Genomic DNA, 15,472 nt, shown 5'->3' on the forward strand with positions numbered 1-15,472 from the left:
CCTCTGCCAGATCTGGTTTGCGCCAATTACACTGGCTCCCAGTGCAAAGGAGAGTGGAGTTTAAGTCCTTGACCACGGTGCATAAAGCCTTCTATAAGACTGGCCCGTACTATTTCAAGCCATGTTCTCCCCCTATTGCCCTCAACGGACCCTCAGATATAATAATAAGAATCTGTTAGTGGTCCCTAAAACAAAAAGAACACGTACAGGCGGGAGACGCTTTTCGCTACAGGCAACCAAACTATGGAATAGTCTTTCTGACCCCATTAGATTGGGACCCAATCATCAAAAATTCAGGAGGCTTGTTAAAACTCACCTGTTTGCCTAACTCTGTGAATGAATGAGCAAAGGGCGCCGGGATGCCTACGGGTAGCTGTGCGCGTAACAAATGTGTAATTAATTAATTCATTCATTCATTCATAATCGAGAGCAGATATTGCAACAACTTTAAAAAAGTGAAAAGTGCCTATTCTTGATCCCTGATAAGATTGAGTGGGTGGAGAAATAGGATTCATACCATATTACCTTAGATGTTTCAGAGATTAAATATTTCAGGTTGCTAAACTAAAAGTATTTCCCCACAGCAAAATGTTAACTTTTTGTGAAACTCTGCTGGGCTGACATTTTATACTCGTCAGTTATGAGCTCTTTTGTTTATGCTTGATGAATTTGATCCTTAGGACTCATGGTTTGCAATAAATTAGATGCAGATGTTTAAAACAACTGTGGAGGTCGCTAAAAGTTGGTGTCTCCAGTAGTTTATATTTATGAAAAATCCTTGTTCAGGAAATGGTATTCTTTTAATTCAGAATTGATGGTCTTCAAGAAGTCTTAACCCTCAACTCCTTTGGTGGTTAAGAGGGGACCTTATGAATGTTGCCTGCTTTTATATTCATCCAATTTGAGAGAGTGCGAATAGCCAGTTGCACACCCCTACCAACGTTTAATTTGCTGGAGAACGGAATGTGGTTAAGGTGGGCCAGATTTTCCTGTCTGATGTAGTATGTTGGAGCTCTAAAATAAGGTGTTTTAGTTCAAATCTGGTATACAAAGAAAATGTCCTTTGGTCATCCAAATGCATTATTTTTGTTCTGAGATATGAGAACATTAGAAACAAAAAAAAAAATTGTTGGGCGAATGTAAAGTCGTTTTACTCCATTTCTATTGAACATAACTAGAAATAAATGTTTCCTGTGGCATTCGCCTCAGTATGCTGTCTCCATACAACATTAGTGTTGCACCATACCGGAGTATCTCCCACGTCTCTTCTCTAAAATTGATTTTCTTCACATTATTACAATCAAATTCTTATTCAGTTCTGACAAAAATGTGGGTACTATATGCATGTTCACAAATTCCACGAGACATATTTCTGTTGCGCTCAATACAGAAAAATATGAAATATTTTTACAAAAAGCAAAATTGCGTGTGCAGAATCTGTCAGAGTCCAGGGGCCTTACTGAGTGCATTCGCACATCTTTTGAACACTCCGCTGCTGCCATAATTTGACTCTAGTCTACACTTTTTGGAGACATGGTTGCTATTATTAATTTGTCATGCAGCATTTGTCAACCAAAAACCAGACTCCAATGTGTCTTCAACGTGGATTTTCACTTTGCCAAAATTGATATTATTGATTCAAAGAAAAGTGTTTGACTACTGCAAAAACACTAGATCTTTTGAAGGTTGTATTATTTGTCCATTATTTCCTTTTTTTCATATCTCCTTTCAGCACGCTTCCCATTCCTGCTGACTTTTTTGAAAGTCAGCTAAAAAAGTAATAAAGACTAATTAGTTTGTGTTGTATGTCAACGAGTATCACAGCTAGTCCTATTTATTCTGATAATATTGGCGTTGCACTTTCTGCCCCTTCTCAGCTTATGATGATGATCTAGTCTCTTCGTCCACTGCTTCACGCTACATTGAAGATCCAGGGTTTGGATACAAAGACTTCGCTAGGAGAGGAGAAGAGCACCTACCAACATTCCGAGCTCAGGTTTGTAAATATGACTCACCCTGTGTCTCATAGACAGTCTGCAGCAGGTACAGCATTTGGTTTTCGTGTGCAAGCATCAAATATGAACATGATTATTGTAAAGAACCCAGTGTCTATGTCACAAACCAAAAGATCTGTAGAACTTTTAATCTCGGATGTCCCGAGGCAATGCCAGTGCGAGAGCAACACTTAGTGCGAACACAACTTTAGTTATTTATTGAGTAATCACATAGCCAAAATCCTTAGCTTAGATATAGATGTTTTCAGGAGCTCAAAGTGCTTGAATAATACACTTCAGTCCTTGTAAGCAAGTCCTTGTAAGCACTCGAAACATGATATAGAGTCTTGTCCAGTCTTATCCAAATTACAGTTCTTTATTTTCCTTCCTTCAAGACAACTAGCTAGAACGTGTTTTGTCTGAGATCATCGCCTAGACTTCCTCAGGGCTTTGATCAGAAACTCTGAATTGAAAAGGTCTCTCTGAATTTCAACACGCCCTTAAGAAAATGAAATTTAAATGTTCATGGTAACCATGTCTTGCTTATAACAGAATAAAATATCCAGCTGGAACTTCCAGCTTTGTAGTGGAAAGAGTACTAAAAATTGTACTTACTTGCTTTTCTATTAGCTAAATCCACATGTATGTAGACTGTAGAGTAAGCCTACATTTCGGGTAGAAGTATTGTAGATGGCAGCTTACGTATCTCAATATTTATACGAGGCTGGAAGTTGTCTCTGGATATTAGATTCTGGTATTAGCAAGACACAGTTACCATGAACATTTACTTTTCATTTTAATATGGCTGGGCTGAAATTCAGAGAGACTTCCTTTTCAATGGAGATTTTATGCTCGAAGGCCTGAGGAAGTCCAGGTGATGCCGGATGAAACATGTGTTGGCTGAGATCTACTTGTTAATATATGATACAAATTGAATGATATCATATTATATTTATAGCTGTTACTTTCCAGACTTATCAGAGTTGTGGTGTGGTGGCCTTTCACTAACTACAGTCTTGTCTCTAAAGTCCAAACAGCAGTGATGGGTTGCAGAGGAATTTAACTTGTTAATTGCCTCTCACCTCCTCCCCCGGGAGGCAGATCACATTGGTCCAATTTGTTCCTGGAGAATAGAGTACGGTTTTGCTACTCTGTTCATGTCATGTACTTAGTTCAGAATTGGAGATGAGAGGATCTGAGCTTAACTTCTGCATGTTTACTCTAGAAGCATCCTTAGATATCATTTGTTTTAACTGATTAACGTACCCCCTAGCTAAACAGCTTCTTCACCAGTTGAGAATCCAAAACAATCTAATGAATGTCCTGCAGTCATGGGTCATCCCTCCTCATAATTGGAGCAGAAAACTGCTTATAGCGCCGCTGGACCCAGAACCTAAGGCTGTTTTCAAAAGTAAATCAAATCTTTCCTGCAGAGTATTCTCGTTTCTGCTTCTTTCCCATCCGATAACTTTGTAAAATGCATGCCAAGTCTGGCGTTTCTCTTGAGAGAGTTCTTAAGTCAGGCGTTCTGTTCTCAGCATTGCACTTTCAACCAAAATATGGAGGTCCAAAATTGGTTGCCTATTCATAAGATCCACAGTGGATTTTCGCGACACCTACCTCTACATAACAATTTCTATACGCTTCAGGAACTTGAGTTGGTCATTGTGACCTCCTATGTCCAGTACAGGATTCTATAAAATTCTTTCAAGTTTGTAACTGTAGTAGCAGCTCATCAACACCTAGCGTTTTTTGTGGTGATTTCAACAAACATGCTTGAAGTTTTGAATTAAATATGACTTGGGCATTTAATCAGCTCATTCAGAAATATGCCATCAACATACACTTTTAGCACATATACACATAAATAGGGCATATCCTGTCACCATTATTGAAAATGTCATTACAAATCTAAAATCTTATAATTATTGGATAGTCCGCTCTTCATAAAAGTTACTAACACTTGTGAACAGCGGCATCACAATTCTTAAAGTTATTTATTTGTTTATTTTTTGAGGATTTTTGATGCAAACCACAAGACAGAACGGATGAAAGACAAAACCTTAACGTCACAGAGATTGGAATTATTTTAAGTTACATATGACAGGGATTCTGCTTTCACAGCATACAATATGCTAATACCATTCAGCAATCTATCCAGCATCCCTTCACAGTGAGTATGGCAATATATCATGCAGCAATCACCCACAATGCATAACATATAGTATATACTTAGTTCCCCAAATAGGTAGGCTACCTATGCTCATAAGTCAGCTAGATTGGAGAGTCTGCTAGGATCAAAACAGGCAGAATATTATCTATTAGGAATGTTCATAGTGGGGTCTCATAAATCTTTGGGCCTGTTGGCCTAGGGAAATGCAGCATGGTAGGTCTCTGGTTAATCTGAACAGTACATTAGATCCCTCTGGGAAGGAGGGTACAACACCCCTAATGGTTCAGTGTGTGGTCTGCCAAGCTTGTAATAGTTGAGAGTTGTAGAGAGCTACCGTCTTGAAGCCAGTCTCTTGATGAGCCATAAATGCTGCAGCGGCATAAGAATTTTATGCTCATCTGTAAGGGGATAGCAGGTGACTAAGCTATGGCTACACAATTGTTCTGAGGTGTATAGGTTGTGTTGTGAGGTTCTCTTTCATATTTTGTCCCATTGTAGTTCGGTGTATTTTACCAAACGTATTATGGTTCAGCTGTGCGAAGGACGCTGTCTAACTAGAGTTGTGAGAGATGCAGAGTCCACTATTATTTTTTTCTATTTTTTACATGGGCCATGATAGGGGCGGAACTTGTGTACTGCCAGTAATATGTGAATTGATCCTGGCCACAGGTTAAGTAAAGTTCAAAGTCAGGTGGCCATAGGGCAGAGTAAGTATCTCCCATCTGACCCGAGTTTGTTCCCTTGCCCATTCCATTCCACTGTCGCCATGCATGATCTTAAGCATTTGAAGAAGCATTTATTCAGGGCATTTGCGATATTGTACAAGAGATATAACCAGAAGAGGACCAATCTGGCTGCCATTGATCCCATAAGTGAAATCCATTACTCGAACTGCTCTTCGAACACAATTGTATCTTCATCATCACTAATCAAGATGCCAGATGCCTAGGGATTGTACTGAAGATTTGCACTAGGGGATGGGAAACTCTAATTTCTCCTACTTCGAACCACAAATTTCTCTGGGTCTGGAAGATTTAAACAGCATTGCTCCTTTTGCCGGTAGGTGGTGTTGTGGGGCACCGGGTTGACTTCCTTCTACCCTGGAAGGACAATGGAGCCTTCACTTAAGCGCTAAACCTGTACGTCTTCGACCTCTTAGTGTCAACGTCAGTTCCTTTCTTTCTGCACCTTCACACATGGATCCAGAACTCGCTACCAACATGTTCCTTTGCCAATTGATTCCTTTTTTTTGTGCAAAATTAATTTTTTCACTGTACGAGGGAACCATGTCCAGTTCCCTCCCCTCCCAAAGCTACAGAGTTTAAGCTTTATAGGGACTGTTTCAAACTGATTTCTGTGACAGATCCCCATGAGGTGTACCTCTGGGGTTTATGTTCAGAGCATAACTTCCAAGTCCTGTGAGGTGTGTGCCCTTATGGATGTGGAGACAATCCCAAGAACGCAAAACTGTATGTTGCCGAACACAAATGAAGTCTCTGAAGTCTTGCTCACGCAAGAAGTGTAAAACGCAGACAGATCCTTGTCACAGTCCAAGTTTTCTGATAAGTCCTTGTGTGAAAGCGGAAGGGCTCTCCTCGTTTGTGTAATGAATGGGTTCTGGTGATAAAGACCAAACCACAACTGTGTTAAACAAGCAAGTAAATCTCCCTCTCTGTTTGATGGCAGAAGAAGTATGTCGTGGGTTTACAAAACCTGGGGTCTTTCACAGTACTGGTACTAGCCATTTCTCTGAGAGTAAATCTTGACTGCACGATGGAGTTCTGTTTATACCCCAGGTTTTTCTCCGATACCCAGTATGCACCTGTTAAGCTTATTTTTAGCACTCTTTGGCCCGTGGCCATTGAGTAATTAGGATGGTAAACATCACTTAGACATTCGCATACAGGAAAACAAAACAATGTCATTTTAATGCGAATGAGATGACAATATGAAATCGGATAAAACAAAGTGGAAAAGGTGCATAGAAACTATTTGGTAGGATAGTAAGCCCCCAGATTTATACAGAAATTGTTTACATCCGTCATCACACTAAGATATACTAATTAAAGGCTTCCTAAGGAGAAGAGCTGCCTGTCCAAGTAAGAACAACAAATGGAAAGGGGCGACCATTCGGTCCCCCCGAACGTATGGCGGAGTACCACGAGCCCCCCGGGAAGCCAATTTTGGGCGGGAGGCGAGCCTCGGCTGGTATGCCCGAAGCGGCGTTGCCGGGCGCGCTTTTTCCCGCCCTAGAGTGGGCTGGCCTAGACACTGACGCGGCCGGCCACGCCCTAGGGGCAGGCGGGGGCGGGTTTACGCCCGCCCTGAAGACGGATAAAAGGAGCAACAAGCCAAGAACGCATCCTCTTGTTCCTGTGCTCTGAAGCTGCACCCCCTCGCTGCACGTGAGCTCGAGACGGAACGAAGAGCCAATTTTGAGCGTGTTAATCTTTCTTGTTTGTCTTACAGATACTCTGTTGGAGAATGCCTAAGAAAGTTGGAAAGCGAATGACTACCGACCAGATGCTGCGTATTCTTATGAAAGAAGTGACCGACCTAAAGAAGCGAATGGCGGATAAAGACGGGGAAGGGGGACCGAAACGTCCTTTGGCAGGAACAGCTCCGGGAGGAAAAGGCAAGAGGCCCAGAAGGGGAGCAGCTGGGGGAGACGTCCCGGTTCCCTGTACCCCACTCGAAGGGCCAACTCCGGTGCCGGCAGAGGGGAATCCGATTCCCGTAGTGGTCACCCCCGTGTCCGGGGAGGATATGCCGCCCGAGCTGGCAGCACAATTAGCAGCGTGGTTGGGTAAAGATAGCGAGGGCGCCACGGCTGACGACGCACGGGTGTTGATGAAGCAACTGCGCGAAACGAGGGAGGCGGCGAAGGCAGCATCGCCAGTTATCGCGCCGGCTGCGGCAGTAGAAAAACCACCTGGGACAGGCTCAGCCGCAGATACAGCTCCTGGTTCAGGTAAGCGGCCATTGCCGATTGCGAGGGATGAGTCTGCACCTTCACGAAGGGAAAAGTTGGGTCAACATGTCCCTATGGCTATTAAAGAGAAGATATGGGCAGATGAGTATGTAAACATCTTCTCGTTGCTTACCGATCATTATGAGATGGAGCATGTTAAGAGCCAAAAGGAACTCATGCATCCGAGTGTTTGGCGCGCAAAGATGGCCGCCTTTAAGGTAAATGAAAACATTGCCAATTGGGGCAAAGCGTGGGGGATTTTTACATCCATCCTGGGTGAACGTAGGCCCGAGTTACTGTCCGAATTGCCGATTTATCAGTCACGGATCATGGGGTATTCTGTATCATATGGGGGAAATCAGTGGTTCTGTTACGATAATATCTTCAGAAAAGCGAAAGAACATGATAAAAACTTAACTTGGGATTGTTACGATTCTGTGTCATGGTCAAAAATGGAGGATACTGGTATGTTGAATTTGCCATTGGTAGGGAGTAGTGTGGGCGAATCCTCCCTCCAATATGCTGGGACGCCTTTTCGATCAGGTACGAGTAACGACTACCACTCGAGGCCGAACGGCACCACAGGTAAAAGGGGGATTTGTTGGAACTTTAACAAGGGTAAATGTACGAGGCCCCAGGGGTTATGCAAATTTAGGCACGAATGTGGTGGGTGTGGGCAATCATCCCATCCTGAGTCCATGTGCAGAGCCAAAACGGGTGATAACGGGGGTAGAGGATGCGCCAAACAGGTCTGAAATAGTCCGAGGGGCGCCTTTACCTACTCCGATTGATACCATGGCAATGATTCCTTGGCTCAGCGAATACCCGGATCACGCTTCCGCTGGGATGTTGCGGAACGGGTTTTCATATGGTTTCCGCATCCCAGTGGGGGAGTTTCAGGGTGTAGCGAAATGTAAAAACCAAATATCAGTCTTGCAACATACGACCGTGGTACAGGAGAAGATTGGGAAGGAGGTGGCTCGAGGTCGAGTCGCCGGTCCATTTAATGTGCCACCGGCTGCTAACTTTGTTTGTTCCCCCTTAGGGGTGGTGCCCAAGAAGGACCCGGGTGAGTTTCGGCTGATACATAATTTGTCAGCCCCACGTGGTCTTTCCGTAAACGATGCGATAGACCCGGAAGTGTGTTCGGTGCGGTACGCATCTTTCGATGAGGCCGTAGCCATATTGAATCGCCTAGGGCCCGGTGCGCTGATGGCAAAATCTGATATCGAGTCAGCGTTCCGGTTGCTCCCGGTACATCCAGACGATCAGCGTCTTCTTGGTTTCATGTTTCAGGGTCACTATTACATGGATAGATGTATGCCAATGGGATGCTCTATATCTTGTGCCTATTTTGAGAAATTCAGTTGTTTCCTGCAATGGGTCTTCACAAGGAAGACGGGGTTTCAACAGGTTATGCATTATCTCGATGACTTTTTGTTTCTGGGGGCAGCCGGGGATCCGGAATGTGCTCAGGCTTTGAATGAATTTTGTGTCTTGATGAATCATTTTGGTGTGCCATTGGCACCAGGTAAGACTGTGGGTCCTTCGACTTGCCTCGAGTTTCTAGGGATCGAGCTCGACTCAGAGGAAGGTTGTTTTCGTTTACCGAGAGACAAAGTGCTAAGGTTCAGGGCATCCCTGGAAACGTGTATTAGTGAGTCCAAGGTTAAGCTACATCAATTACAACAATTGGTGGGACAGTTGAATTTTGCCCTGAGAGTAATGCCAATGGCCCGCCCCTTTTCCCGCTCGATCGCTCAGGCCATGGTCGGCCTGAAGGAGGGTCATCATCGCACGAGGCTCTCGGCAGAGTTTCGCCAGGACATGCGCATTTGGTTGGCATTTCTGGCGGATTTCAATGGTCGAGTTGTCTGGAACAAACCGGCGGTGTCCTCCGAGGAGCTGGGGCTGTGGACAGATTCGGTAGGGAGCATTGGTTTTGGTGCCATATTTGGCACACAATGGTCGGCTCAAAAATGGCCGTCATGGTGGCATGAGGGTGGGCTGACGAGTAACATTGCTTTTCTTGAACTGTTCCCCATTCTGGTGGCCCTGAAAACTTGGCCCGAGGGGTTCAGAGATCACTCTGTGGTGTTCTGGTCTGATAACATGACCGTGGTTGAGTGTATCAATAGCCAGGCGGCACGGTGCAAATGGATTCTGAGACTGCTCAAAGAAATTGTTTTGTTGTGTATGCAATTGAATGTGCTATTTAAGGCAAGACATGTGCCGGGGGTGATGAACCAAGCGGCTGATGCGCTTTCTCGTTTCCGTATGCAGGCCTTCTGGGGTTTTCTGCCCACAGCGGACCCGGTGGCGGCACCCTTTCCCGAAGCTCTCTGGTCTCTCGGTGCCCCGAACTACGAAACCTCGTGGGAGAGAGTTTAGCACCCAGGACGAGGAAGGCATATGAAGGGGCGTTCCGTTCCTATTTGTCCTTTTTGGGGACTGCTAGAGGGGAGCTTTGGGGCCAGGAGGAGTGGGTAGTAAAATTCCTGCTGTCTTTACATCAGGCAGGCAAATCAGTGGCTACGGCCCAGAGGCATCGGGCAGCCATTTCCTTTGTGGCAAGGGCTTATGGGATCCAGGACCCGACAGCGTCTTTCGTTGTACAAAAAGCGCTACGTGGGTGGCAACGCCTTGAGGGTCGCAGAGTAGATGAAAGGCGCCCGATAGGTCTGGATAGGCTGGCCCTGTTATTATCGGTACTCCCTTCAACGTGTTCATCCCAGTATGAAACAGTGTTGTTCCGAGCCGCTTTTGCGCTGGCATTCCATGGGGCTTTTGCGCTGGCATTCCATGGGGCTATGCGGGTAAGCGAGCTAGTGGCGAGGAACAAGCGGGATGTGATGGGGGGACTGTGCCGAGAGCACGTTCAGGTCAGAGGGGAGACAATGACTGTCTCGTTTGTCAGGTCCAAGATGGGGGACTGCATAATCATAATCATACAAAGGATTCCCGGGTCCTCCATGTGCCCGGTAAGTTGCGTAGAGGAATATTTAGCGCAAAGGGTGGCATCATGGGGGGGGACCTTGTTGAGACACGCTGACGCCACCCCACTGACGAGGTTTCAGTTTCAGCGGGTGCTTGCGATGTCGATTTCCGCTGCGGGCTTGAACCCCGGCGAGTTTGGGACACATTCCTTTCGGATAGGGGCTGCTACAGAGGCTACAGCCAGGGGTCTGAATATCGAACAAGTTAAACGTGTGGGGCGTTGGTCCTCCAACTGTTATAAAAGGTATGTGCGGTTGCACATGTTGTGAAGCTGTAATGATGTACTCACTCTTCTTGTTTTTGTTTGGTTTACAGTTGCGCAAGCCTACGAGGCGGGGCGGACTATGCAGTCGACCCAACACCGGGCCAGCGGTCAAACATCACCGGCTGTGAAAAAGGAGGTGTGGGTCGTGGGCCACTCATACGTGAGGCGTGCCGCGGACGTATTCAAAGCAGGTGACATGATTCACGTGGCTGGGGAATACGGGTACAGTGTGTCCTTCTACGGAAAGGGCGGGCTCTGTATTGACCAGTTTCAATCATTTTTCAAGGGTTTGTTAGGGCGATCTGAAAGAGACACGTTAGTGATAGATTCCTTACCTTAGAATATCCCCAGGCGTCAGACTGGATCCGGAAATTTTTGCGTAGCAATACCCCTGCGCGCTGGTAGGCGTCGTCTGCGGCTCCGCGTCCGTCGTCGGCGTCGTAAGCGCCGGGATGACGCCGTCGGAGTATTTAGACGGCGCCCATGCGCGCTGACGTCAGTTCTTCTTTTTTCCGCGCCAGCTAGCGCAGATCCGGAAGAAGCTCTACCCCCAGTCACTTTTTGACTGAAAACTTTTTGATCCTTTTGATCCTTTATTTAGTCGATTCTCGACTATCGGTGCCAGGGATGCCCGGGTTCAAGCCTTGCTCGAAGTGCGGCCGGCTCATGTCGGTCACGGACCCCCATCGCCGGTGCCTGAAGTGCTTAGGCCTCGACCACGACGATCGGACTTGCGTCGACTGCCGGGCTCTGACGTCGAAGGCTAGGCGGGAGCGGTCCCGCAAGCGTCTCGAGCTGAGGCACTCGGCCCCGCGCCGCTCCAGGTCCCGGTCCCGGTCCCACGGGAGGTCGAGGGACAGGTCGCGAGGTCGGAGTCATCGACGTTCCGGGAGTGGACACCGATCGTCTGGTTCCAAGTCCTCAGGTAAGAGGCATGAGAGGTCGGAGCGACACCATCGATCCTCCGACCCGCCCCGACGCTCGCTCGATGCGGCCGGGGACTCGGGCGACACCGCCCACGCGGCTCCGCGGGAGTCGCAAGCGTCGCCGCCTGCCCCACACCTTCGGGTCCCTGGGCACGGCGCGTCGCAGGAGGAGGTCGAGAGGTACCTCATGGCCATGAGGGCCCTCCCTCCTCAGTCGGTTCCCGTGGCGCCTTCGGGCCGATCGGTTCCGTCTGGAGGTCCTTCCGGGTCGGGCGCTTCGGCCCCGACGACGTCGGGTGCTTCGGGCCCGGCGCCGCTGGCGACCTCGCTGGATCCGGCTCCGGATCCGGGACCTCGCCGGTCGACCTTACGACCTCACCGGCGCCGTCCCTTCAGGTGTCGTCCCCGGCAGCCGATGTGGTTGCCGACCCCAATGCTTCCTACGGTCCTACTCAGGTGTCGGAGGGGCGCCGCTGGGCGCCGATTCCGTCGGCCTTCGGAGAATTCTATCTCCACGAGGAGGCCCTGGCTGTTAATCCTGGTCTCCAGGAGCCAGGTGACGAGGAGCAATGGGAGGGGTCCGAGGACCCTCTGGCACGTGATTGCCAGTCGCATCAGGACTGGACATATGAGCTTGGGGAGGCCAGTGGTATTGACACCTCGCCAGACACTGGATTTACGTCGCCCCCGACTGTGGCTTCGGAGGCGGGTTCTGCTTACAGCGTAGTGTTGACGAAGGCAGCTAAGGCCTTAAACCTTCAGCTCCCCGTCGCGGCCGTGAGGACTAATCTCCTCACTGAGGTCCTCAAACAGCAGTCCGGTTCCACGGAGCCCCTTCTGCCGTTCAATGAGGCCTTGTGTGACGTTCTGCTGGGCACTTGGTCCAAGCCCGCCACAGGCCCCCCTGTGGACAGGAACGTGGCCAGACGCTACCGCCCGGCACTGGGCGACCCATGCTTTTTGTCCACCCATCCCACCCCCGAGAGCCTGGTCATCCAGGCCTCTAACTCCCAATCCGCATTCCCGTCGGCCCCGCCCGACAGGGAATCCAAGAGATATGAGCAGTTCGGGAAGAAGGTCTTCTCGTCTGTGAGCCTAGGGCTACGGTCTGTGAATACCAACTGTCTCTTGGGCCGCTACACCCACACCCTGTGGGACACGGTTGCGGAGGTGCTGCCACAATGCCCTGAGGAGGTCAGGGCTAAACTCAGCCAAACCCTTGCGGACGGCCGAGATGCGGCACGTTTTTCTATCCGGTGTGGGCTGGATACCACGGACTCACTGGGCAGGGCGATGGCAACGACGGTGGCGGTTCGACGCCACGCCTGGTTGAGGTCCGCCAACTTCTCGGCTGATGTCCAGGCCACCCTCCTGGACATGCCGTTTGATGGCCGTCGCCTCTTCGGCGACAAGGCAGACCATGCGCTGGAACGTTTCAAGGACTCCAGGGCCACGGCCAAGTCCTTGGGCCTTACGGCCCCACGCCAGCAATCGGGTGCCTTTCGCTCCTTTCGTGGCCACGGAAGGGGCGCCCCACCACGGACCGTCAGCCACGCACCGCAGAATACTCAGCAACGCGGTGGCGGCCGTGGGAACCGCCGTGGCGGTGGTCGGGGCCAACGGCGAGGCCAGTCCACACCTCCCTCAGCAGCCCCCGCCTCAAAACCTTCCTAGTCCGAGTTTTCAGGCCCATGTGACGCCTGTGGGAGGCAGGGTTCGCCATCACCTCTCCCACTGGCATACAGTCACTTCGGACAGGTGGGTGCTGCAAATTGTCCGAAGGGGTTTCTCCCTCCCCTTCGAGTCTTCCCCTCCATCCATGCCACCTCAATACCACCGTGTGTCGGGGGATCACTTGCAACTTCTGCAAGAGGAGGTTTTGGCCCTCTTGGCCAAGAGGGCCATCGAGCGCGTTCCCGGGCCAGAAGTAGGACGTGGTTGCTACTCCCACTACTTTCTGGTGCCCAAGAAGGGCAAAGGGGGCCTACGCCCTATCTTGGATCTGCGGAACGTCAACGGCTTCCTCCGGACGGAGAAGTTCAAGATGCTCACTTTGGCTCAGGTCCTGGCTGCCCTGGACCCAGGAGACTGGATGGTAGCGTTGGACTTGCAGGACGCCTATTTCCACATCCCCGTCCTGCCGGCCCACCGGCGTTACCTACGGTTCACGGTAGGCCTAGAGCACTTTCAGTTTACCGTGCTCCCCTTCGGCCTTACCAGCGCCCTACGGGTGTTCACGAAGGTGATGGCGGTGGTCGCAGCCCATCTGCGCAGGCAGGGGGTATCAGTCTTCCCCTACCTCGACGACTGGTTGTTGAAGGCGGGCTCGCCCCAGACAGTCGTCAGCCACCTCCAGACTACGGCCGACCTCCGGCACTTGCTGGGGTTCTCCATCAATGTGCCGAAGTCACACCTGTGTCCCTCTCAGAAGCTCCTTTTCATCGGAGCGGTTCTCGACTCGGCGCAGTTTCGGGTTTACCCACCCGAGCAGCGGGTCCGGGATATTCAGGCTCTGATTCCTGTCTTCAGACCGTTATCCCGGGTCTCGGTCAGGTTGACGCTGCGGCTTCTGGGACTGATGGCCTCCTGCATCCTTCTGGTGCGTCACGCCAGGTGGCGGATGCGGGCTCTGCAGTGGGACCTGAAGTTTCAGTGGGCCCAGCATCAGGGCAACCTGTCCGATCATGTCCTGATCTCGGAGGGCACTGCGAAACAACTGCAGTGGTGGCTCACGGACCGCGAATGGGTCAGTGGCAGGCCCCTCTCCCTACCCCAGCCGGAGCACGTAGTTGTGACGGACGCGTCCCTCCAGGGCTGGGGGGGCCACATGGGAGAGGCGGAGATCAGAGGCCTCTGGTCTCCGGCGGAGTCCCGGCTCCACATCAACCTTCTGGAGCTGCGGGCGATTCGTCTTGCACTGAAGGCATTCCTCCCCTCTGTCAGGGGGAGCGTGGTGCAAGTGTTTACCGACAACACCACCGCCATGTGGTACTGCAACAAACAGGGCGGTGTGGGGTCGTGGACCCTTTGCCAGGAGGCTCTGCGCCTCTGGCAGTGGCTGGAACATCAGGGCGTGACCCTGGTGGTTCAACACCTGGCAGGATCTCTGAATGCCAGGGCGGACGAACTCAGCCGCCGGTGCATGATGGATCACGAATGGCGTCTGAACTCGGACGTGGCGCAAGGTCTCTTTCGACAGTGGGGAGAGCCTTGGTTAGATCTATTCGCCACAGAAGAGAACGCGCAATGTCAGCAGTTCTGCGCGTTGGAGTTTCCAAGGCGGCACTCGCTCGGAGACGCTTTTCGTCGCGAGTGGAGCTGCGGTCTGTTGTACGCCTTTCCGCCTATACCACTTCTGCCCAGAGTGCTGAAGAAGATCAGGCGCGACCGGGCCCAGGTCGTCCTTGTGGCTCCGGACTGGGCACGAAGATACTGGTATCCCGAGCTACTCAGCATGTCAGTCGATCCCCCGATTCGTCTGTCTCTTCGGGAGGACCTTCTGTCGCAGCAGCAGGGGACGGTCCTGCACCCGAACCTGTCCAGTCTCCACCTACAAGCTTGGAGATTGAGCGGCGGCAGTTGAGGCCATTTGACTTGCCTCCCGAAGTCTGTGACATCATTCTGGCAGCCAGGCGTCCCTCCACTAAATCGGTATACGCCTGCCGGTGGAACAAATTTGTGGCATGGTGCGCAGCAAAGGCTGTGGATCCCCTCTCTGCACCCCTTTCGGAAGTGCTGCTCTTTCTTCTTTCCCTTGCCCAGCAGGGCTCTGCTCTGGGCACTCTTAAAGGGTACCTTTCTGCTCTTTCAGCCTTCTTGAGGCTACCAGATCAGCCTTCTTTATTCAAGTCCCCTATTGTGAGTAGATTTCTGAAGGGCATCACGCACATGTTTCCTCCTGTTCCCTTCGTGATGCCCCAGTGGGACTTGAATCTGGTTCTCACCTATCTGATGTGTGCTCCCTTTGAGCCGCTTCATAACTGTCCTCTTCGTCTCCTTACTCTGAAGACGGCCTTCCTGGTTGCCATCACCTCTGCCAGGAGGGTGAGTGAGCTCCAGGCTCTTTCGTCTTCTCCACCTTTCCTGTCTGTTCATCCTGATAAGGTGGTGTTGCGTACACGACCTTCCTTTCTGCCCAAGGTTGTC

At 50.3% G+C, this 15,472-nt stretch overlaps 1 protein-coding gene across 1 annotated transcript in view; it reads left to right on the plus strand.

Moving 5' to 3' along the window:
- Positions 1-15,472, plus strand: part of SESN3 (sestrin 3) — a 293,232-nt gene that overhangs the window by 227,207 nt on the left and 50,553 nt on the right. The window contains exon 7 of the mRNA XM_086935298.1: positions 1,878-1,996. Within this exon, the coding sequence (XP_086791424.1) occupies positions 1,878-1,996 (119 nt within the window). The remainder of the gene's footprint in view (positions 1-1,877; positions 1,997-15,472) is intronic.

This window comes from Lissotriton vulgaris, chromosome 8 (genome assembly GCF_964263255.1).
Source record: "Lissotriton vulgaris chromosome 8, aLisVul1.2, whole genome shotgun sequence".
NCBI classification, from domain to species: domain Eukaryota; kingdom Metazoa; phylum Chordata; class Amphibia; order Caudata; family Salamandridae; genus Lissotriton; species Lissotriton vulgaris.